Raw genomic sequence first — 24,231 nt, forward strand, 5'->3', positions numbered from 1 at the left:
AGCTTTGGGATAACAGCGCCTCCAGGGATCATGAATGCGGAGCCTCTGTTTTCAGTCGACTTCAGATGTGTCTCTACTTTTTTCTGCTGTAACCGCAAGGCAAAGAAACATTTCTCTTCCCGACCTGCGGAGGCTGAGGAGTACGCTGGGTGTTCTTTTCTCCTCTAACTCAGAACTGCGAGACAGGGGCTGAGTCCCTGCAAAGAACAGCTCCAGAAAAGCAAGGAGAGCGCAGGAAGGTATCCGCGAGGCCAGGAGGGGTTCGCTGGGGCCTCAACCGCGCCCGCATCGGTCCCACCTGCGAAGGGGCGGGACCTCGTGGCGCTGGACCAATCAGCACCCACCTGCGCTCACCTGGCCTCCTCCCGCTCGCTGCCCCGGGCTGCGGTGCTCAAAGGGACGAGAGCTGAGCGGAGCCCCGGCCCGCCGTCGCGGCAGCTGCCTCACCCCTCTCTCTGCAGCCATGGGGCTCCCTCGTGGACCTCTCGCGTCTCTCCTCCTCCTCCAGGTACTCCACAGTCTAGTCCAGGCCCCGACCGGGACCGCTCCCTGGGGGGCGGGCGGGGTCCGCATGGGGAAGTGGCGTCGGGGAGAGCCCGGGGCTGCGCTTCCTGGGGTCAAGGGAGTCCCGGAGGGCCCGTGAGACCCTGCAGGGTGGGGAGTGCGGGGCCGGGCACTCCTATGACCCAGCCTCCGTCTTCCCCCTCTGCCCTCGGGCGCAGGTTTGCTGGCTGCAAAGCGCGGCCTCCGAGCCGTGCCGGGCGATCTTCGGGGAGGCTGAAGTGACCTTGGAGGCGGGAGGCGCGGAGCAGGAGCCCAGCCAGGCGCTGGGGAAAGGTAAGACCCTCCGGGTGGAACCGCGGGGTAGGGGCCGCACGTGAACGCTCTGGTGTGGCCCGCGCGAGGAGTGTTCGGGCTGGGGCAAGGGACTCCTGGCGCCACCTCAGGTCCCTGGGAGGCGCAGAACGCGCCCCGGGGGCTAGGGTTGGGGGTGGTAGCTGACGAAGAAAGCTGGGCGGCAGAGCGCCTGTGACATCCAGCCCCTCGTCCGGTAGCCACTGCCTACCTTGACCCCCTCCTCCGAGGTGCCGGATGGCTGAGCCCCTCACCCAGTCTCGACGTGGGAAGTTCTCCCCCGCTGGCCCCAGCAGAGGAATGCGCCGGCCACATTCTTCCCCCAACCCCCGCGCAGGTGTAGGGATGAGCCGTGCCCCGGGCAGCCCCCTTCGCCCCTCTCGGGCCCCCTTTGTGAACCGTGCTTTTGTGTCTCCGTCAGACAGACCGGGTCTGTTTCTTTTCTCCGCGCTCCCCTACCCCGCCCCCCTTCTTCCTCGGCAGCTGGAATGCACTCTTAACCCTGCCCTCCCCGGAGGGCCTGCGCCCCTGTAGCCTGCCCGGAAACTGGGCCCTGGCACACCTGGGCTGGGGCTATCACGTACGGGAACCACCCCGCCCCCAGCGTCTCGGGCCTGGGATGCTAGGTCACTGGGGGAAGTCTGAGGGGGAGAGTGTCCCAAGCTGGCACGCCTGGGGCTATGGGGGCGATGGACGGGAGATCAAAGCACATTTTTGATCCCTCAGTTATTCCTACACCCCACCCCAAGTTCAAAAACCTGAGGGGGTGGGGGCTGCAATTTAAGTGAGGAGAACCTGTGTCTTATGAGACCCAGGCTGTTGCTGGCTAGTGGAGGGCTTTCTTCCTCTCGGTTAGGAGGACAATGGGTGGGGGCTCCAGCAAGGGATGAAACCTAAGTTCTTTTTTTTGAGACAGAGTCTCGCTCTGTCGCCCAGGCTGGAGTGTAGTGGCCGATCTGGGCTCACTGCAAGCTCCGCCTCCCGGGTTCACGCCATTCTCCTGCCTCAGCCTCCCGAGTAGCTGGGACTACGGGCGCCCGCCACCACGCACGGCTAATTTTTTGTATTTTTTTAGTAGAGACGGAGTTTCACTGGGTTAGCCAGGATGGTCTCGATCTCCTGACCTCGTGATCCTCCCGCCTCGGCCTCCCAAAGTGCTGGGATTACAGGCGTGAGCCACCACGCCCGGCGAAACCTTAGTTCTTAAACGGGTATAACCCTGGATCCTTGGGTGGGGTTTCAGAGGATCCTTACACTGAAATTTTTGGGAATTTGAGTATTCATTTTTGGGGGGAAGGAACTGTGGCTTACCTGGCTTTCAAAACATTGAGAATCCTTGCTACCCAGCATTCTTCTAAAATCTCCATCAACTTACTCCTTACCCCAGGCACAAATTCCCACTGCTTGCATGTGGGGCTGTCAATGCCGAGGGGACAGAGTGGCTCTTTTATTTCTCCAAAAGAGGATTGAGGACCTTGAGTCTGTGGAAGCCCTTTTTAAAAAAAATTCTTTCTGCAAGTAACTGTAGATTGACAAAACAATTAACACCCGGGCTAGGCTAGGCTCCTTAAACCCTAGGCTGTAGGGAGCTGAGGAGAGGTATTAAGAAGCCATGCCTCATAAACTTTAAATTCTTGCGCAGGGGTTTATTACTGGCTGGCTAACAAACTGCAACTCAGCCAACCTGTAAAAATGTGAACTCGGGCAGGGCCCCAAATCCAATTCCGGCTCCCTGAGGAAGCCTTATTGCTAACCAGACTTCTGCCAAATCTACACCCCACCCCCATTGTCAAGTTCTCTGACTACAGCCTCCCAGAGCAGGCTATAGCTTTGAGTGTTGTCTGTACCTTCTTTCCTACTGAAGCAAAAAATATCAGATTAGCTGTCACTTCACTAGGCTTGAGGTTTTAGGGGGAAGCAGTGATCAGGTTTTGGATTTCATGGTTGGGTTGGCGCGTGCTTCCCGATGACGTCAGGCATTTTAAACCTTTAGAGGAAATTCAGCTTTCTCGGATGTCTGCTTTTCCACTGTGAAAATGGTGGGTTTGTGCCAGGAGCACACCTGGGTTATACAACAAAGGACGGGTTAATGGGCTTGGCGTACCTTGAAACTCCCTGCCACATGGCTGGGTCTTAAGAGTAGGCTTCCGGTGGCATGGGCTGCTGCTTTCTTTTTTAAGTAAAAGCGCATTTCTTGGTCCAGTTAGTCCCAATAAATCGGGACTTCCCAACAAAACATCTTGCTATTTCTACCCTTGGTCTTCAGTTGGCACTTTTCTACCACCCCACCCGCACCCTAGTTCCTCATCCTCAAAACATACAGCCCCAGCCTGGATCCAGCCACGTTGAAAGGGTTATCCTGCAGGAACATACACACCCTCAAGTTTAGCCAAGCAGACACGTTTCCATATTGCTAAGGAACAATCACCCCTGTTGTTCGCCCCTGGGTTATGAATATCAAGGGCGTCTATGAAGTTCAGCTCAAAGAACTTATCTGATGTAATTAATGCCTTGTTTGTATGTGCATCTTCCCCTTCAAAGCCCTTTTGCAACTCTGAGCTTGCTTTATCCTCCTAACATTCCCTTGAAGCAGGTGAGGTAAATATTAAACAAGCTGAGCTTTTAATCTCAGAATTTTGAACTTTAGAAATCCCATAGTCTAGCCTTGCCTGAGGTTTCGAAGGTGGAGAAACAGAGGCACAGCTTAATGGATTGGATTCACTAAGCCAAACAGCTCATGAACTTCTTTAAGGGTGACAGACACAACCTTTACCTCTTGGTATATGGCCAGGACCTGGTACCTTACAGGATGCCCAGTCCTGTATGAATTATGAATTATGAATGAATTTGACAACCTTGTGAAGGGCGGCCCTTTTTTTTTTTTTTTTTTTTGAGACAGAGTCTCGCTCTGTCTCCCGGGCTGGAGTGCAGTGGCCGGATCTCAGCTCACTGCAAGCTCCGCCTCCCGGGTTTACGCCATTCTCCTGCCTCAGCCTCCCGAGTAGCTGGGACTACAGGCGCCCACGACCTCGCCCGGCTAGTTTTTTGTATTTTTTTAGTAGAGACGGAGTTTCACTGGGTTAGCCAGGATGGTCTCGATCTCCTGACTTCGTGATCCGCCCGTCTCGGCCTCCCAAAGTGCTGGGATTACAGGCTTGAGCCACCGCGCCCTGCCTGGCGGCCCATTTTATAGATGAAGCCTACATGACTGGCTTCACCAAGTCATCACTGCAGTGATCAGGTGGGATTTGAATGGAAATTTCGGACCCCAAAGTTCCCTGTTTTTTTTTTTTTTTTTTTTGAGATAGAGTATCGCTCTGTCACCCATCCCAGGCTACAATGCAGTGACCCAATCACGGTTCACTGCAGCCTCTACCTCCTGGGCTCTAGTGATCCTCCTACCATAGCCTCCCAAGTAGCTGAGACCACAGACATGTGCTACCATGCCTGGCTAATTTTTAATGTTTTCTAGAGACGGGGTCTCACTCACTATGTTGCCCAGACTAGTTACAAACTCCTGGGCTCAAACAATCTTCCCACCTCAGCCTCTCAAGCACTAAGATGACAGGTAGGATCCACCATGCCCAGCTCCCTGGCATTTTTTTACTACCAGAAAGCAGGGCCTGAGTGGAGAGGGTAGAATGTTGGATCCCTGAATCCCACAGCTCTAAATAACAAGCTCTCCTGGCCCCCTGCCCTAAGAGTGCTTAGTCTTTTTTATTTTTTTTTATTTTAGGGTTTTCCAGAAACATTCACATAGAGGAAATTGGTTTGGCTTTAGTCTCTAAGGGCCCAAGTGAGGGGTCTTGACTAGCTCAAGAGGAAAGGTTAATCTGGAGGGAAGGAGAGCTGGCACATTCCCCCATCCCAGTGCCACAGTCTGGGGGGCCACCTTTCTTCAAGTGTGGTCTGAAAGCTGACAGTGGAGAGGTGAGAGGAGGGAACTTTCATGGTATCAGTGCAGTGATTAAAAGTGAGTGACCTACAGTGGTCTACTCAGCCTTAAGGGCGAACAACTGAGAGGCAGCTTAATGGCAGTCAAACAGATGCAGTCCTTCATTATGGCCTTCAGCAGGTTCAGCTGACCCATAGTCAGCCTTGGGTCAGATTAAAAACTAACCATCATCAGCTTTGGGAGGAAACTTCCAGGTTCAATAAGGCATCTGACTGAGCACAAGTTAACATCAAGATGGTTTTGTCTGTTTCAGCTCTGGGTGTGAAAACGGCCTTTTACTGTGGAAGTCCCTACTCTGGGGTATGCCTTTTATTTACATTTCATTCTTCCTGTAAGGATATATTTCGCATCTGCATAGATCAGGCACTGTTCTACAACTTCAACTAAAGCAATGGACAAAATGAAGTCCCTGCCCTTGGGGAGCTTAACAGTCTAGTAATTTTTTTCTTTTTCTTAAAAACAGAGGTTTTATTGCATTTGTTCCACAGTCGGTGTTTCACATTATCTCATGGTGCAGGGCCCCTGGGTAGGGGGTGTGGCCATGGGAGATGAAGCAGTATAGCTGGTCAGGCCCAGAAGGGGAGACGGGGGGCTGGGGGCTTCTTAAAACCTACTGAGGGGCCAGGCGCAGTGGCTCACGCCTGTAGTTCCAGCACTTTGGGAGCCTGAGGCAGGCAGATCACATGAGGCCAGGAGTTCAAGACCAGCCTGGCCACCATGGTGAAATCCCATATCTACTAAAAATATAAAAATTAGCTTGGTGTGGTGGCATGTGCCTGTAATCCCAGTTACTTGGGAGGCTGAGGCAGGAGAATCGCTTGAGTCCAGTAGGTGGAGGTTGCAGCAAGCCAAGATTGCACCACTGCACTCCAGCCTGGGCAACAGAGTGAGACTCCGCCTCAAAGAAAAAAAAAACCTACTGAGGACCACAGTAGGGGGTGGTCAGCATGGAGAGGGGGTCAGGCTTAGCCCCAATGACTCAGAATTCTACTTCCTTGTGCGGGTCTCAGTTTCCCCACTGGGCCCCTAGGCAGGCTTGAGGGTCCTAGAGAAAGCCAGCCACTCAGGAGCCTGAGATATTTTAGCATCCTGGCCAGGCCCCCTCTCCCAGGGGACTCATTTCCACTGTCCCTGCCCCATTCCTTGGGGAAAAAAATATATTTACTTTTCTTTTTTTGAGACAAGAGTTTTGCTCTTGTTGCCCAGGCTGGAGTGCAATGGTGTGGTCTCGGCTCATTGCATCCTCTACCTTCTGGGTTCAAGCGAGTCCTCTGCCTCAGCCTCCCAAGTAGCTGGTACAGGCATGCGCCACCACGCCTGGCTAATTTTGTGTTTTTAGTAGAGACAGGGTTTCTCCATGTTGGTCAGGCTGGTCTCGAACTCCCGACCTCAGGTGATCCGCCCACCTTAGCCTCCCAAAGTGCTGGGATTACAGATGTGAGCCACCACGCCCGGCCATATTTTTCTTTTGTTAATACTTCCTGAAACTTTTGTGGGTGCAGAAACCACAAACTGATCGGCCAGCAAACGGGGGAAGAGGCAAGGCAACTGGAAACCTTCGGGGAGCGGTTGCCTCCATGTGCAGGTCTCTTCTCCGCAGCACAGCAGCCCATAGCCTGGACATGCCAGCAGGGACCCTCACCCTACACGCATGGGGATGCGGCCTTAACCCCTTCCCGCACAACCCGGTGGCCCAGTTCTGCGAAGGAACCAAGGCAAGGGGGGAATCCCTGCTGCCAGATCCCATGCCGCCACTCACAGACCCTCGGTTGATTGGCAACACTGAACAGGTTAAAAAAAAAAAAAAAAAAACACAGAAAAACCCCAAAACCCAGACAGGGAGACGATGTGGGGAGAAAGTGTGCTGGGAGCCTTAGTAGCTGGCCTCCTCCTGGTAGTAAGGGGGGTATTCAGGGGCCTCCCCTGGGCCTGGGCACTCATTGGTGCCCAAGGGAGCCCTGTTGGCCACTGAGCCTTGTGGGCAGTACTTGGAATTGTATATCTGCCGGCCCAAGCCAAAGACCTGGCCTCTCTGGTTGGCACCCTGCGTGTAGCCCATCTGCAGGGACATGGAGGAATTGTCACACTTGTTGGTGCCCAGCTTGGTGTCATAGATCTGGTGCTGCATCCAGGGAGCCGTCATGCCCACCTGGCTGGCGCACTTGTTTGTACCCATCTGGAGGCTGATGATCGAGTGGTCCATGGGGGCAGGATGTGGTTCTTGGGGCTGTAGAGAGGTCTTCTTGTGCCGTACATGGTCATGCCCAACTGGCTAGCACATTTGTTGGTGCCCATCTGCAGCCTAATGACTCACTGGCCGGCCTTCGTGGTGTTGTAGTCGAAGTTCCGCTCCTGCTGCTTTGAGTACCCAATGCCGATGTCCACCCTGCTCTGGAGCCCCTTAGGTTTGGCCTTCCCCACCAGGGCAAGAAGAGACAACACCTGCGTCATGTTCCCACTCTCAAACAGGTTATTGGCCTCAAACAGGTTCATGGGGTTCGTGCCATAGCTGACTATGGCCTTGATGAAGTTGGAGAGGTTTCCTCGCTGGTGCCAGTTCTGCATGGAGCGCTTGATCTTGGGGACTGAGCCTGGCTGCAGCTTGTTCATGAGTGTGTGTAAGATAATTCTGTCCTTCAGGCCGTTCTGGAAGTCGGGGCTGATGGAGAGGCTGGTGAGCCCCTCGATCCAGCTGCGGAGCTCTGCCTCCTTCTGGGGGTCGTATTTGGACAGGAGCCGGTTCTTGACCTCGGCCGAGAGTCAGTGTGAGGGGCCCTTGTTGAACTGCATGGAGAACACGGCTGGCGGGTGCGGTGGCAGGACTAGACCGACTGGAGGTGACCAACGGGCCCTAATTTAGTAACTTTCTGTGCTTATGGGCTGTCCTGCAAAGGAGTTGTTGATAATTTCCACTTAGCTGTAAAATGAGGTTGAGGAACTTAGTGAGAGGTCACTGGTGCAGTAAACAGACGGCCAGGATTTAAACCCTGGTGTTTTGCCTCCACAGCCCAGGGGGATATCCATAAATCTGGCTCTGAGGAATGAATGGGAACTGGAGCTTCAAGCCTAGCAGGCTGCCTTCCTGGCTTAGCAGCAGAGGAGGGTTACCTTGCTGAAGACTCTGTGCTGCATCACCAGTAGCTTGTGCCTGGGGAGCAGGTCTCAAACCTCTAGTCTCCCTTCCCACCTCCTCATGTGCCACTGTGTTCCTAGGTTACCCAGCGCAGGGTGCTCTCACCTCCCTACTGCACAAGGAGGGCATTGTTCATGACAAGCAAAGAGTTTCTAGGGCCAGAAACTGTAGCTCTGCAAAGCATTTGGAGGATGATGGAAGATGAGGGAGGGAAGGGCCTCCCCAGCTCCAGTCAGTTGAGGCTTTGGTCCTGAGGCTGAATGGTCTCCATTCAGAGACTAGATGTTATTGAAGAATAACAAATGTAGACAAAAGTGCCCAAATGATGAGTGTGCAGCCCGATGAATGTCACAAACTTAAAACCCCTGTGTTTCTGGCACACAGATAAGAAACAGCATTACCAGGGCCTTAGATGCCCCTTTCCTCCTAATTTCAACCCTTCTCTCAAGATAACCACTCTTCTGACTTCTAAGTACCACAGGTGAATTTGCCTGCATTTGAACTTTCTGTAAGAGGATCATAGAGTTATCCCCTTAGCTATGGCTGCTTTCATGGCACCCTTGAGAGATTCTTGCATAATTCTGGATGTAGTTCTCGTTGATTCTCATTGTATAGTATTTCATTATGTGACTATCCACAATTCTGTTGATGGGCATTTCAGTAGTTCCATTTTGTGCAAGTCTTTTGGTGACCTGTGCACCCCTAATTGTTAGTTATACACCTGGGGCACAATTGCCGGGTTAACTGACTGAGGATTCCAGTACTGTGATCCTGGACTGAGATATCAGCTCCTCTCTGTTCTGAAGTAGTGAGGTGTCTCCTGCATTCGCCCACCCCAACAGTGTCCCTGCCAGACCCACCCCTTCTGGAGTCTTGATTTTCATCTGGCCCTGTGCTAAGAGACAGCAAGTCTTTATTATGTACTTGGCCTCATCCTTTGTCTTGGGGGAGAAAAGCTTCCCTTTCTTTGTCCTTATCCTGATGCTCGCTTCTTTCCTCAAAAGCAGAAAGGAAATCTGGAAAGGGCCCTGAATTTCATAAGTGAAAACTTCTTCCTGGGTGGAGATTTATTTGTTCTTAATTTTTTTTTTCTTTTTTGAGATGAGTCTCACTCTGTTGCCCAGGCTGGAGTGCAGTGGCAAGATCTCGGCTCACTGCAAACTCCGCCTCCCGGATTCAAGTGATTCTTCTGCCTCAGCCTCCTAATAGCTGGGACTACGCATGTGCCACCATGCCCTGCTAATTTTTTGTATTTTTAGTAGAGACGGGGTTTCACCGTGTTAGCCAGGATGGTCTCGATCTTCTGACCTCGTGACCCACGCTCCTTGGCCTCCCAAAGTGCTGGGATTACAGGTGTGAGCCACCATGCCGGCCGCCTCTACTTTATCTTAAAAAAAAAAAAAAAAAAAAAAAAATTTTTTTTTTTTTTTTTTTTTTGAGACAGAGTCTCCCTCTGTCACCCAGGCGGGAGTACAGTGGCATGATCTCGGCTCACTGCAACCTCCGCCTCCCAGGTTCAAGTGATTCTCCTGCCTCAGCCTCTTGAGTAGCTGGGACTACAGGCATGTGCCACCATGCCTGGCTAATTTTTTGTGTTTTTAGTGGAGACCGGGTTTTACCATGTTAGCCAGGATGGTCTCAATCTTGTAACCTCATGATCCGCCAGCCTAGGCCTCCCAAAGTGCTGGGATTACAGGTGTGAGCCACCGCATCCGGCCTTTTTCTTAATTTTTAAATTAATTATTATTATTATTATTTTTTTTTCGTGGCTCACGCCTGTAATCCCAGCACTTTGGGAGGCCGAGGTGGGTGGATCACTTGAGGTCAGGAGTTTGAGACCAGCCTGGCCAACATGGCAAAACCCCGCGTCTACTAAAAATACAAAAATTAGCCTGGCGTGATGGCGTGCCTCTGTAATCAGAGCTACTCAGGAGGCTGAGGTAGGTGAATTGCTTGGGCCTGGGAGGCAGACTGCAAGACTGCTCACAGAGGTTGCAGTGAGCCAAGATTGCACCACTGCACTCCAGCCTGGGCAACAGAGCAAGCCTCCGTCTCCAAAAAATAAATAAATACATTAAATAGAGAAGGGGTCTCACTATGTTGCCTGGGCTAGCCTTGAACCCCTAGCCTCAAGCAATCGTCTTGCCTCTGCCTCCCAAAGTGCTAGAATTACAGGTGTAAGCCACTGCGCATGGCCCTGGGTGGAGATTTTTATTCTGACCAGTGTGTGGGTGGGCAGCAGCCTCCTTATTTGGCCAACATGTTCAAATCCAGCTCCTCTCTTATTGTAGAAACAGTGAAGTGTCTGAGATCCAAGGCCAAGTGAAATGGTCAGTCAGCCAACAAACATCTGAGTACCTGCTGGGTACTAGATACTCAGGGTAAGCAAGGCCACTGCTCCTAACCTTCAGTGGACTCCTGATTAGGGTTCAGGTACTGTTCTAGGTGCTGGGAATTCATTACTGAACAAAGTGTGCAAAAATCCTGGCCTCAAAGGGCCACCTACCTGCTAGTGTACAGAGACAGACAAATAAAATATATGCATATATGAGATTGAAGGGGGGCTGGACGTGGTGGGTCATGTCTGTAATCGTAGCACTTTGGGAAGCCGAGCCCTGCGGGTCACTTGAGCTCAGGAGTTCGAAACCAGCCTGGCCAACATGGTGAAACCCCATCTCTGCTTAAAAAAAAAAAAAAATTGGCCGGACGCGGTGGCTCAAGCCTGTAATCCCAGCACTTTGGGAGGCCGAGACGGGTGGATCACGAGGTCAGGAGATCGAGACCATCCTGGCTAACCCGGTGAAACCCCGTCTCTACTAAAAAAATACAAAAAACTAGCCGGGTGAGGTGGTGGGCGCCTGTAATCCCAGCTACTCGGGAGGCTGAGGCAGGAGAATGGCGTAAACCCGGGAGGCGGAGCTTACAGTGAGCAGAGATCCCGCCACTGCACTCCAGCCTGGGCGACAGAGCGAGACTCCGTCTCAAAAAAAAAAAAAAAAAAAAAATTAGCCCGGCATGGTGGTGCAAGCACCTGTAATCCCAGCTTACTCAGGAGGCTGAGGTAGGAGAATGGCTTGAACCCAGGAGGTGGAGGTTGCAGTGAGCCGAGATCAAGCCACTCCACTCCAGCCTGGGTGACAGAGCAAGACTCCGTCTCAAAAAAAAAGAGAGATTGAGGGGGAGGTGGGAAAGGAGTGATATAGAGTCACATAGGAGGGGCTGCTGACATGTTCTTGGGGAAACCTCGAGGAACTGATGTCCAAGCTGGCAGCCGAGAAAGAAGAATTAGGCAAGGGAGTTGGGCATGAGAGGTGGCGTGGAGTGTTCCGGCAGAGGAACAACACCAGGGTTCCAGGGACTTGGATACATTGAATCTGTCTGGATCATGGAGCGTGAGGTGGAGAGAGCCAGTGAGGCATAGGCAGGGTCCGCCTCGGTTGAAATTTGTCTCACCCCATACCAGAGGCAGCAGTGGTGCAGCAGCGTGTTTGGGGAAATCCCAGTTGTACCAGTATGGAGACATAATAACTGAAGTCCCAGTTGTACCAGTATGGAGACCAGGGTCTCTGAAGTCTTCCCTGGAACCAGGATATTGGCCCCCACTCCCAGCAACCCTTCTTGACTCCCCTCACGCTTCTCAGACGGGAGGACCATATCTGCCTCAGTCGCCTTTTTCTCATTTCGTCACCTGGCATTGCCAACCCAGGCAGCAGGGCTGGCAAGGAAGGGCTGTGAAAACTCCCCACGCCACCCAGATACCACTTGAGAGCTCACTGCATTCCACAATCACACTATGTACTTCATGTCATAAGCCCCTTTAATCCTCCTAAAAGCCCCGTGGGGTGGGTGGAATTGGCCTCATTTAACTGGATAGGAAACCTCGGCTTGTCACTTTGTAACTATCCAAGGTCACCCAGCTAATAAATTGTGGAGTCACAGTTTGAACACAGGTGTGACCCCCTAAGTATGAGGCATTGACCATTTGGAAATCAGGGTGGGAAACGGAAATACATTTGGAGTCTTCTGGCCCCAGCCAAATTAGAGGAAGATTGGAAATAGTTAACTTCTGGCCCAAGGGCTTTGAATTCCTGTACCCTCCACAGGCCCCTGCTAATCGCCAGGAGGGTGGGGGGTGGCAGGCACTTCTGCCCAGGACCTCTGGCCTCCCTTTTAAGATATGGGGGAACAAGGAGGGTTCAGATACCAGGCCTGATAGCACTCAAACTGACAGTCCTCTGCAGAGAATCTGCTCTGCTTCTCCTCACCCCACCCCCACCTGCCTCCAGCAGCAAAGACCTCTCACCGCTTGCTCTGGGTAGAAGGGCTTGACAGACCCTTCCCCACTCAACTCCTCCTCCCCCAGCCAAATCGGGGCATTCTCAGGGCTCTGGGTTACCTAGAGCATCAGAGGTCTGCAAATTCCTCCAGCTGACAACATTCCCTCCAGGCTGCAGCTGCCTTTGTCTGCTGGACTTCAGGGTGCTGGGGACCTGCTGCTTGGGCAGTGAACCAGAATGCCTCACCTGGGGAAAGAAAGCCAAATGGGCTGGGTGTGATGGCTCACACCTGTAATCCCAGCACTTTGGGAGGCCTCGGTGGGTAGGTCACCTGAGCTCAGGAGTTTGAGATCAGCCTGGCCAACATGGCGAAACCCTGTCTCTACTAAAAATACAAAAATTAGCCAGGCATGGTGGCGTACGCCTGTAATCCCAGCTACTTGGGAGGCTGAGGTAGGAGAATTGCTTGAATCCGGGAGGCAGAGGTTGCTTGCAGTGAGCTGAGATTGCGCCACTGCGCTCCAGCCTGGGTGACAGAGCGAGACTGTCTCAAAAAGCCAAACAGACGTCTTGCTTTCTCCCTCGACCCCATCTTTGAACTCAGGACTCTGGCTCTGTGGCTATCTAACATCTGAGGAGAAGGCTCACAGCCAAGGCCACAGAGCCAGGAGGTGGGAGGGCTGGTGGACTGCTTCCCCTCATGAGAGCCTCTCCAGGTGATACTGAACACCAGGAGGAAAGATCTGGTTTTTCCTAAGACTCTGAGGCATGTTAGAGCTAAATGGGGAGATGGGGAATAGGGAGGTATAATCCCAGGCCCCCTTCTCCTTCAGTCTCGGTAGCCCCCCTTTTGTTCGAGACCACGTAAAGTTGGAAGTTACCTATTAGCAAGAGACCTTGACAGCCTGTGTTGTGCGCTAGGAGAAGTAGAAGGTATTTTTGCTTGAGTTCTAACTTTAGGGTCATATTCTCTTTAGGAAATCGTTGATCCCCAGGAATTAACTTTGTTTAAGAACACATGTACATCTTTCTGAGAAGTCTCTTCCTCCAAATTTGGGGACCACAGGTATTCCCCAGATCTCCCAGTCTTCTTTTTTTGTTTTAAGAGACAGGGTCTCACTATGTTGCCCAGGCTGGTCTTGAACTCCTGGCCTCAAGTGATCTGCCCACCTCGGTCCCCCAAAGTGTTGGGATTACAGGCGTGAGCCATCATTCCTGGCCCCCAGTCATTTTATAGAGAAGCTAGAACTACGGTCTAGAGAAATGATTTGTACCTGGGTCCCTTTGGAAATTCTTCAGACTCTCGTTAAACCCAGCAGTGGGAAGAGACCTGATGGTGTACATCCCAGCACAGGCAAGGGAAAATTGGATTCTAAGCTGTTTCTTCCCCCAAATCATGTGGCTTGAGGTGAGTTACTGAGTCCAAGCTCCTCAACCTTGAGGCCCTAACTCTCCTGTGCGTGTGTGGGAAACTGGCCAGTGAGAGGGCCCAGGTGGAGAGTTCGGCTGCTCTCCTGGGTGTCTTGCTGAAGGCTGGCTGCCTTCTGAGCGGCCTTTGCACATTTGCACAGCAAGCCCCATCTTGTCGTAACTTGAGGCAGGGGAGAAACAGCTACTTGTAAGCTCTCCCCACACAAGCCAGGACAGGACGCCAGGCCCACACACTGCCCTCTCCCTGTAGAGTCGCTTCATCCAGGCTTCCCACTGCACTTCGAGACCTGCTCTTCTGTTGTCTTTTATGGTCTCTTTCCGCTTCCAGAAGTCTCCTGCATTCCCCAACTGGAACTCAGCCCCACTCCAACTGGTTCATCCCTGCTTTTGGCCTCTGAGTCAGTAGTTGGCAAGCTTGGCTGGTGATCAGATTGCCTGGGGAGCTTTTTATTTTTTATCGTCTTCTCCCCAGTGTATACCATTTTACGTTGTTTACACAGGGATGGTTGGTTGGGATTTCAAATTAATACATGAAAATATGTTCACTGTAAAGACACACTTTTTTCAATAAAATATGTGGCACTTATAATGTGACAGATAAAGTTCTTAGTACTTTATATGCATCAGCTCATTTAATCCTTAAACATCCCTTGAGGAAGGTACTATTGTTGTCCCCATTTTACAGGTGAGGAAACTGAGGCCAGAGAAGTTAAGTAACTTGCCCAAGATCACACAGCTAAGTAAGTAGTAGAGCCCAGATTCAAACCTAAGCAGACTGAGCTTACACCACTGAACTCTAGTGCCTGTCAATATAAGCAAGTCAGAAATAAACACATAAAGGCTGGGGTATGGTGGCTCACAACTGTAATTCTAGCATTTTGGGAGGTTGAGGTGGGAGGATTGCTTGAACCCAGGAGTTCAAGACCAGCCTGGGCAACATAGTGAGACCCCCATCTCTACAAAAAATACAAAAATTAGCCAGGCACGGTGGTGCATGCCTGTAGTCCTATCTACTGAGGTGGCTGGGGCAGGAGAATCGCTTGAACCTGGGAGGTGGAGGTTACAGTGAGCCAAGATTGTATGACTGCACTGCATTCCAGCCTGGGCAACAGAGTGAGATGCTGTCTTAAAAAAAAAAAAAAAAAAAAAAAAAAGGATCTTTTGAGCCCGGGAGGCAGAGGTTGCAGCGAGCCAAGATCACACCACTGTACTGTAGCCTGGGTAACAGAGTGAGACCCTGTTTCCAAAAAAACAAAAAATAAATAGAGAAAAAGAAATACGTGAAATTTCTTTTCTTCCCCAGTTCTACTCTCTAAGGGCAAGCACACAGTTACTGATTTTATAAGAATCCTTGTAGACCCCCCTTTTTTTTGCACAAAAAACTTATGTATGCATACAGGAATTTTAAAAACAAGAATTGGACTATATCATGCATACAAATGTCATTCTGTAAGTTGCTTTTTAACTTAGAATCACAGGCATCTTTCCAGACTGTGAAATACACATCTATCTTGTTTTGAATAGCGCCATAGTCTTTTACATGGTGAACGTACCAGGATTTATTTAGCCGATCTTCTACTTTTATCTTTTACAGATGTGGTGGTAGGGAAGCGTTAACATCAAAATTGTAAAGTGTTTGGATTTTTAGCAATCTAACTATCAGTAATTGCCTTATTAGGAAAGACTGCTGTAGAAAGATGATCGAGTGAACTGTTCATCTTAACATGATCCAGATAAATCGAGCTTTTATGTTTAAACAATACCTCTAAGACAGACTGTGCTGTAAACTTAAGGTTACTATACCATTTAAAAATAATTAGTTTTCATACTAACTTTTGTTTTAATGACTAACTAAATAATAGTAGTTTCAAAAGCATATGAATGTACCAAAACTCAAAAACTTTGAAATTGCATGACTCAGAAGTAAACTACCACATTGATTCACACTAGCATTTTTTTCTCTGGGTGTTGAGAGATTGAGAATGTGTCATCAGTCAATGCAAAGTGCATTTTTTCCTCAAGTTTTTCTTTAGATTTCAAAATCTAGTTAGCAAGCATTTTGCTGAATAAAAGTTGATTTCTAGTCTTAAAGCAGACACTCATTTCTGTTCTTATTTTTCCCCCAAGAGGAGCTTGTAAGTTTTTTCTTAAACTTAAATATTGCTGCACTAAAGCCTAGGACAGGGTGGTTGCATTGATATAAAGGATGCATTCTTGAAAACCACAAATAGGCCGGGGGCGGTGGCTCACACCTATAATCCCAGCACTTTGGGAGGCTGAGGTGGGTGGATCACGAGGTCAGGAGATGAGACCACGGTGAAACCCTGTCTCTACTAAAAATACGGAAAATTAGCCGGGCGCGGTGGTGGCGCCTGTAGTCCCAGCTACTTGGGAGATTGAGGCAGGAGAATGGCGTGAACCCGGGAGGCGGAGCTTGCAGTGAGCTGAGATCGCGTCACTACACTCCAGCCAGGGCAACAGAGCCAGACTCGTCTTGAAGAAAAAAGCCACAAATAATTCATAATTTCCATGATTCCAGTCTTATGTTCTCATATGAACACGTGAAGTATATGTATGGGGTGGTGGGGGGCGGCAAGGGGATGCTTACAATTCACTACTCTCTCCAGCTTTGAAATTATGCAACTTAAAACTTTCAGTTTGGGAGATTTGCATTTCTTCAAACTTTACATAAAAAGCAAGACTAATATTTATGGCACCATTTCAAATTTCTGCTGTTGAAGTTTGCATGAAATATATCTGTATTATAATGTAGAGATTTCCTGAATTGGGGTCCCAGAGCCACTGTGTCTGGGTTGAATCTGTCTACTTACTACTTGTGGAACCTTAGGGCAAGTTATTTAACCTCTGTGCCTCAGTTTTCTCATCTGTAAAATGAATATAATGGGGATCTCAAATGGTTATAGTGGGGATTAAATGAGTTTGTGTATGCAACAGCGTGTAGTGAGTACATCAATGTTAAGTGCCTGTGGCAGAAGGAATAGCAGTATTGTTATAGCTGGAATAGTTTGTATACATTTTTCTTTAGACTGGATTTCTAGAAGTGAAATTGTTGGGTCACGTGACTTTCATAGTTCATTCAACTATGAAATTGTTCATTCAACAATTAAACACAGTGCTAAATGCTGGGAGACAGTGATAAGCAAATTCTAGTAGGGGAGATAGGCAATTAATCACTAGTAAACTTTATTTTTTTTTTTTTGAGACGGAGTCTCATTCTATATCCTAGGCTGGAATTCAATGGCGCGATCTTGGCTCACTGCAACCTCCACCTCCCGGGTTCAAGCAATTCTCCTGCCTCAGCCTCCCAAGTAGCTGGAATTATAGGCACCTGCCACCACACTTGGCTAAATTCTTTGTATTTTTAGTAGAGATGTGGTTTCGCCATGTTGGCCAGGCTGGTATTGAACTCCTGACCTCAGGTGATCTGCCCGTCTCAGCCTCCCAAAGTGCTGGGATTGCAGGTGTGAGCCATGTCGCCTGGCCAATCACTACTAAAGATATAATCACAAGTTGTAATAAGTTCTATGGAAGAAAGTTATACAAAGCCAGAAGGGTTTTTCACAGGGGAATCTGATCTAGTTTGGGAGGGTTGAAGGAAATTTCCCTGAAAAAGTAGCTTTTGAATTGGGATCTGAAAGATGTCAGGAGTTAACTGTAAAATCAGAGTGGGAACGCAAGGAGACACTGTTCCAGACAGAGAGAGGGAGGAGTGTGTGCAAAGGCCCTGTGGTAGGGGATTATGCTGTATTTAAGGAGAGGCTCAATGTGGCTAGAGAGAGAGATTGGCACATTAAAGAATTTGTTTTTTAGGACACGGTGGCATGCACCTTTAGTCCCACCACTTGGGGTGGCAGAGGCAGGAGGATCGCTTGAGCCCAGGAGGTCTAGGCTGTAGTACCTGATGACTATACCTGTAAACAGCCACTACACTCCGCCTGGGCCATATAGCAAGACCTTGTCTTTTTAAAAAAGAGTTTTTTGGCTGGGCACAGTGGCGCACTCCTGTAATCCTAGCGCTTTGGGAGGCTGAGGCCAGTTGATGTTTTTTTTTTTGAGACAGAGTCTTTCCTAAGTTCAAGCCATTCTCCTGCCTCAGCCTCCTGAGTAGCTGGGACTACAGGCGCCCGCCACCACGCCTGGCTAATTTTTTTGTATTTTTAGTAGAGATGGGGTTTCACCGTGTTAGCCAGGATGGTCTCGATCTCCTGACCTTGTGATCCGCCTGCCTCAGCCTCCCATAGTGCTGGGATTATAGGCATGAGCCACCGTGCCTGGAGGCTGGTGGATTTAAAAAAAAATTTTTTTTTTTTTTGAAACAGAGTCTGGCTCTGTCACCCAGGTTGGAGTGCAGTGGCATGATCTTGGCTCACTGCACACTCTGCCTCCTGGGTTCAAGCTATTTTCCTGCTTTAGCCTCCCTAATAGCTGGCACTACAGGTGCCTGCCACCACGCCTAGCTAATTTTTGTATTAGTAGAGACAGAGTTTCACCATGTTGTCCAGGCTGGTCTCGAACTCCTGACCTCAGGTGATCCACCTGCCTCAGCCTCCCAAAGTGCTAGGATTACAGGCATGAGCCACTGTGCCCGGCCATATTATTTTTTATACTAAGACCAAAGGCTTATCACTGAGTTTCAAACAGGGAAATGACCTTATTTCATTTTTTTCAAGTGTACTATGCTGTTGCATTTTTAAGAGATTCATCTTTTTAAATGGAGATTTTTGCACTCATTTATACTAAAGATGATGTTGTATGCACTAAGGTGGTGGGGGTAGAGATGGAAGGGTTTTGGTGGGTGATAGTCTGGGAAGGGAAGCTCTAAGGGAGAAATGGTCAAGGAAGAAGCAGCTGCTGGCTAAACCATATGCCAGGCATTATGCTAAGTATTAACTCATTCAACTGAGGTAGATATTAGCATCATTCCTATTTCATAGCAGAGGAAACACAGGTTAACCAACTTGCCCAAAGTCAGTGTGGACCTGGTATTTGAGCCCAGGCACTCTGGCTCCAGTCTCTGGGCTGCTTCTGATGCCCAGATTCTATTCTCAAGCTGGAGTACATGATATGCTATTTATTCCCTGGGAGAGATGCTGGAAAAAGACCATATTTGGGTTAAGTAAAGATCGTGAATTTAAGTTTTGACATACTGATTTCAGGATATCTTGAAAGCATCCAAAGGAGATGCTGAATAGACAGATATAAGTGTTGGTCAGAGGAAGCATCTGGATATTTAAATTTTTGATATGTGGTCTGAAGTGCCATCAAAAAGCCATAACAATTTACCTACTCATGAGAAATAAATGAGAAAATCAAGAACTTTTAAAAAAAGCAACAAACTGCTGTCCCCAGATCCACTTCCAGAAGCTGACTTAGTAGAAGTGATAGGTGGGCGGTCGGCAGGGAATCTGGAGTTTTTAAATAGTTTGCCAGATGATTCTATCAACTATGTTTGGGAATCACTGCTCTGTGACAACATTAAAGCCTCCTCACCTTCCTGTCCTTTTGTTTTGCTTTCTAAATCATTGCCCCTGGTTTTTAATACTTCATTGTGCTTTTTAAAGCACAATACAGCCGAATGCAGTGGCTCACGCCTGTAATCTCAGCACTTTGGGAGGCTGGGGTGGGTAGATCACAAGATCGGAAGATCGAGACCATCCTGGCTAACACGGTGAAACCTTGTCTCTACAAAAAGTACAAAATATTAGCTGGGCGTGGTGGCACGTGCCTGTAGTCCCAGCTACTTGGGAGGCTGAGGCAGGAGAATCGCTTGAACCCGGGAGATGGAAGTTGCCGTGAGCTGAGATCATGCCACTGCACTCCAGCTTGGGTGACCGAGTAAGACTCCGTCTCAAAAAATAATAAATAAAAATAAATAAAAATAAAGCACAACACATCATATTTGACCCTAACAAGCACTGTGGTGGGTGGGTTGGGTGCGTGTGTATTCCCATTTTAGAGACTGGAAATTAAGAAGGGCTTACATTATTGAGTACTTACTGTTAAACAGTTTAGAGATTAAGTGATTGACTCAAGGCTGCAGAGCCAATACACAGCACTTTTACCTACCAGACCCTTAATTGTTCTCACAGCTGTCTCAGGTTGGTCACTGGTATCTTTGTTCTGGCATGGTCCTTGAGGGTGGTAGTCAATGAGCCAGACAGCACACCTCATGCTGAGTCAGCCATGTTCCAAACTCTGAGAGTTTGGGTTTCACTCTGGGAGGGAAGACTCACCTCCTAAGGGTTATGAGGAACTTGATGAACACAGCAGAGCTTTCTTCAGCCAAAACTCCCCTGGAACTGCTTTCTCCACCCTCAACAACATGGGATTGCCATATAATTTTTCTAGTCAGGGTCAAGAACTCATATCAAATTCTTATTTAAAATAAAATACGTTTACTATGGAAAAACTGGAAGATAAGCAAAATGCGGGCCTACCACCCATACGGGACCTTTGTCTTTTCAAATGAATATTTGAAATCAATAGTCCATTTCTCGATCTTTCCACCCGAGTCTTTGTTGAGGGCATCTGATCTGAGACAGAGGGCCTGAGTCTGAATGATTTCACCACTCACTCTCTGGGGGTTGCCTCCCCAGTAACCCAGCTTCCTCTTCTCCTTTGGTGGGTGGAAGAAGGGCTCCAAGCTGAGGGCCTCAGACACCCCGTCAGCCCCATCTACCAGAAGATCCAGGTCCAGGGGGCCTGTGTGTAGATGGGGGGCATCCGTCAGGTGCAGCTGCACTCCACCTGGGTCCTGTTGCCCTCCAGGAGCTGCTGTGCTTACAGCTCTGGGGAAAAAGGCCTGGACCCCCAATAGGTGCACCCGGGGCTCTGGCAGGCCCTTGTGTAGCTGCCCCAAGCTTGCTTGGCAAGGACAATGGGCCTCCCAGCATGCCCAGGGGCGGCTCCCAAGTGAATCCAGGAGCCCCAAGGCCTCCTGGGATCCCAGCATGCGCTGCCTCTTCCCCCTACCCCGCCTTGCTGCCCTATGACCTCTCCCATTGGTTTCAAAACGGATGTGGCTCACTGGCCACCATCTTGGTTTTCCTGTGCGTGGAAAATACTTGGTGACGGGAGAGGCAGCCTTGGTACCAGGGCTCAGCCCCCCCACCTCTCTCTTTTTTGGGTACAAGAATAAAACTATAAATATTTTATATAATAATTGTCAGGCTTATGCTATAAATGGCTTTGTGACCTGCTTTTTTCCCCCTTCTGCAAAGTACTTTTTCCTGGGTAGGTTTTCTTTTACAATATTTAAGGCTGTAGATTAGACATTTGGATGACTGTGACACAGCATTTAACTGTTCGGTTGTAAGTTAGGTTATTGAGACCTTTTTTTGCTTTTTTTCCCTATTAAGCAACAGTCACAAACATCCCAGAAAGTATGGTTTTGTCACATCTGGGATGGTATCTTGGCACAATTCCTGGGTCAACAGGCTTAAGGCATTTTAATTTGCCAGAAAGGTTGTGCCAGTTAACATTCCCCCACCCCTAGCAATATATAGCAGCACCCAGTTCCCAACTGTGACACAGCACTTGTCCTTTTAATTTGTATTTCTTAGTGGGTGAATTTTTTTCTACATGTAGTTTTACTTAGGAAAAATGCCAGAATCTTTCTTCAAGTCACTTCCACTTACTTTTCCCCTGTGCCCTCTTATCCCAATCCCTTAACAGAAGGTAGTGATAGCTGTAAGGACAAATTTGTTTGTTATGTGAGCTAGATATGTCCCTAAGCCAAGCTAGAACAGAAATTTCCTAGGCAATCTCTTTCTCCCACTCCCCAGGCTGCCTTTTGGCCACAATATGTTTAAGCTGATGTTTTCGTTTTCCTCTAGTCAAAATACCCAGAGATCAGTAGGGAAATTGGTGGAGATTGATCACTTGATGGATGTTTTGTCTCCAGAGGGATGGGTGGTTTTATTTTGCCAGAACATCTAGTAATGTTGGACATCAAGACCACATAGCACCTCCAGGAAGAGAAAAGTTCCTGACCTTCAAGGGTGTTCCCTTGGGAGTATGGAGGTGTCTAGGCAAATTCCAACCTAAAACCAGGCCTGGAACATAAGAGGAGTGAGTTCTCAGCCCAGCATCCATCAATTCTTATAAGTCTATTTAAAAAGCTTTCTTTTCCCAATAGCTCTAGTACCCCAGGGACCAAACTCTTACTGCCCAGGTTTTATTAGTGGCGCCAGTTCAGGACCTGAGGCCAGGCTTGGCAGGATGATCTTTAGAGAGGAGCTTTGAACATAGGCCAGAGACTCCTGGTTTCCACTGGATGTCTTCTATCGAGTGCAGATACACAGAGCTCTGGCTTTTTTGTTGTTAATTTCTTTTTTTAAATTTTTACCTATAATGTGTTCTATGATATTAATTGTTAATTTCTCTAGAAGCAGCCTCAGGTTACTGATTCCCTTTTTCCCTTCCCCGACAATATTTTAGGAAATGTACGTTTAGGCTCAGTGCTAAAAGCTGTCCATTTATATTGGTAGAGCAGGCACCTCTTCATCGGGTTTATTGACCTTGTGATTCAAGAATCCTTGTGGGAGAAACTGAGGCACATGCCGTCAAATGACTGTCTGAAGCCCTGGATGGGTGTGGAAGAAAGAGCTATGTTTCGGCTTCCATTTTCCAGCCTTAAATTCTGAACTATTGCCCCGTGTGCTCATCATCAGCTTGCCCCAGGAAGAGTTTGACGCAAGCCCGTTCATGCCCCCGTGATTTGGCCAAGATGTGTGGCCTTGTGGAACCATGCTGCAGTTAGGAATAGGAGTCAGTTTACTTCGCTGACTATTAAAAGACGGGGTAAAGGAGGGATGAGTGATGATGAGACCTGGTTTTGTATGAGTTTCATTTTGAAACTAGTGATACAAGCCAGTGGTGCCAGGAAGCATCTGGGAGGAAATTGTAATGATCTGCCCCAGGGCTTACCATTTACCAGCCTCTCTCTGACTCATAACTTGCAGAGAAGACTACTCATGTTCCTACATGTGCCCAGCAAGTTTCCCTGGAAAGGCCAACTTTTTCGCGAAATCTCCATCTTCTGCTTCCTCTGGTAAACCACAAGGGACCCCTATAAAACAGCTCTCTCCAAATGCAGACTGAGCCAGTTCCCTGTTGTGCCCTTTGGTCCCATGTGTCATCGTCTTTGACCAGCTTCATCCATTGAGTAAAGCACACAGCTGTAGCTAACTTCTTCCCAGTTTGAGAGAGAATTTTTCAGTGGTATAGAAAGAGGCCAGGGTGTGGATGTCAGAAGCCTAGGTTGATTGTGAGTAGTCTGAGGTACTTTTTATTGAGAGCTTACCTTACGTACTCTGGGCCAGGCACAGTATTCAGTGCTGTTTGAACACTATCCCATTTAATCTTCCTAATAACCTGATGAGGTAGGTGTTATCGTTTCATTTTCAGATGAGGAAATTGAGCTTCTATATACTCACACAATTTACCCAATCGTGTGATAGGTAAGTGACATTATAGGGATTGGAAGCCAAGTCTTCTGGACTCCACATTTCATATTCTTCAAAATTTCCCTGCCTTCGGGATTTGAAACCTGATCTTGCTGCTTCCTGGGACAGTTCAACCCCTGGCAGCCTGTTGTTTCCTGAGTTGTCAGATTGGGAGCAGTAATACCACCTTGCAGGTTATTTTGTGAGGATTTGGGTAGGAAAACACGTAGCTGGGTGTCCTGAGCAGAGTGGCTGTTTGAAGCTTATTCCTGTCAGTCTGGACTGTTGTCCCTTGGTTGTGCTCTGCACCCAACTCAAAGCAGTTTAGAACTGATGAGGCCAGCCCCTTGGGTGTATCTGGACTATGCACCCTGAGTGGGAGGCACATACGCCTATAATACATGACTATTGGCTTCTCCTTGATTGTTGACACTGTCCCTTCTAAGAATAGATGGACAGCCCAGATACTGTGCTACAAATATTTGGAAGCATGTAACAGTGGAAATATGCCAGAAGACAGGGTAATGGAGTGAGCTGTACACTCTAGTGGGAAGTAGATTTTGTAGACAGCAGGAAGAGAATTTCTAGCTCCCAGGGGCAATAGCAGCTCTCAGAGTTTTGGGGATTAAGTCTTCTGAGTAATAGGGGAGTCAATCCATTGGCCTCCTGCTGGGTAACCTGGTAGGAGAAGACTGGAGTCATTGAGTCTCTCCTTAAAGGAAATAATTGACAGAATTGTCTGGTTAGCCCTTTACTGGCTGAAGACCTTCCCTTAGGAAGAGGGCTGTTTTAAGATTGAAAAAAGTGGCCAGGCACAGTGGCTCATGCCTGTAATCCCAGCACCCTGGGAGACCAAGGTGGGAGAGTCACTTGTGCCCAGGAGTTCTAGACCCACCTGGGAAACATAGCAAAACCCTGTATCTACCAAAAAAAAGTGACCCTTAGTTTTAATGGTCAGTATTAAGAAGAGTGTACAATAGGCCAAGTGTGGTGGCTCATACCTGTAATCCCAACACTTTGGGAGGCTGAGGCAGGTGGATCACTTGAGGCCAGGAGTTCAAGACCAGCCTGGCCAACATGGAGAAACCCTGTCTCTACTAAAAAATACAAAAA

At 48.9% G+C, this 24,231-nt stretch overlaps 1 protein-coding gene and 1 pseudogene across 1 annotated transcript in view; one reads left to right on the forward strand and one right to left on the reverse strand.

The window, feature by feature from the left end:
* The first annotated feature begins 406 nt into the window (after positions 1 to 406).
* Positions 407 to 24,231, forward strand: part of CDH3 (cadherin 3) — a 56,810-nt gene continuing 32,985 nt past the window's right edge. Inside the window, exons 1-2 of the mRNA XM_007993839.3 lie at positions 407 to 508; positions 723 to 837. Coding sequence (XP_007992030.3) covers positions 464 to 508; positions 723 to 837 — 160 coding nt within the window. The 5' untranslated portion in view covers positions 407 to 463. The remainder of the gene's footprint in view (positions 509 to 722; positions 838 to 24,231) is intronic.
* LOC119627741 (calponin-2-like) lies at positions 6,684 to 22,812 on the reverse strand (annotated as a pseudogene).

The sequence above is a fragment of the Chlorocebus sabaeus genome, chromosome 5 (assembly GCF_047675955.1).
Source record: "Chlorocebus sabaeus isolate Y175 chromosome 5, mChlSab1.0.hap1, whole genome shotgun sequence".
Classification (NCBI taxonomy): domain Eukaryota; kingdom Metazoa; phylum Chordata; class Mammalia; order Primates; family Cercopithecidae; genus Chlorocebus; species Chlorocebus sabaeus.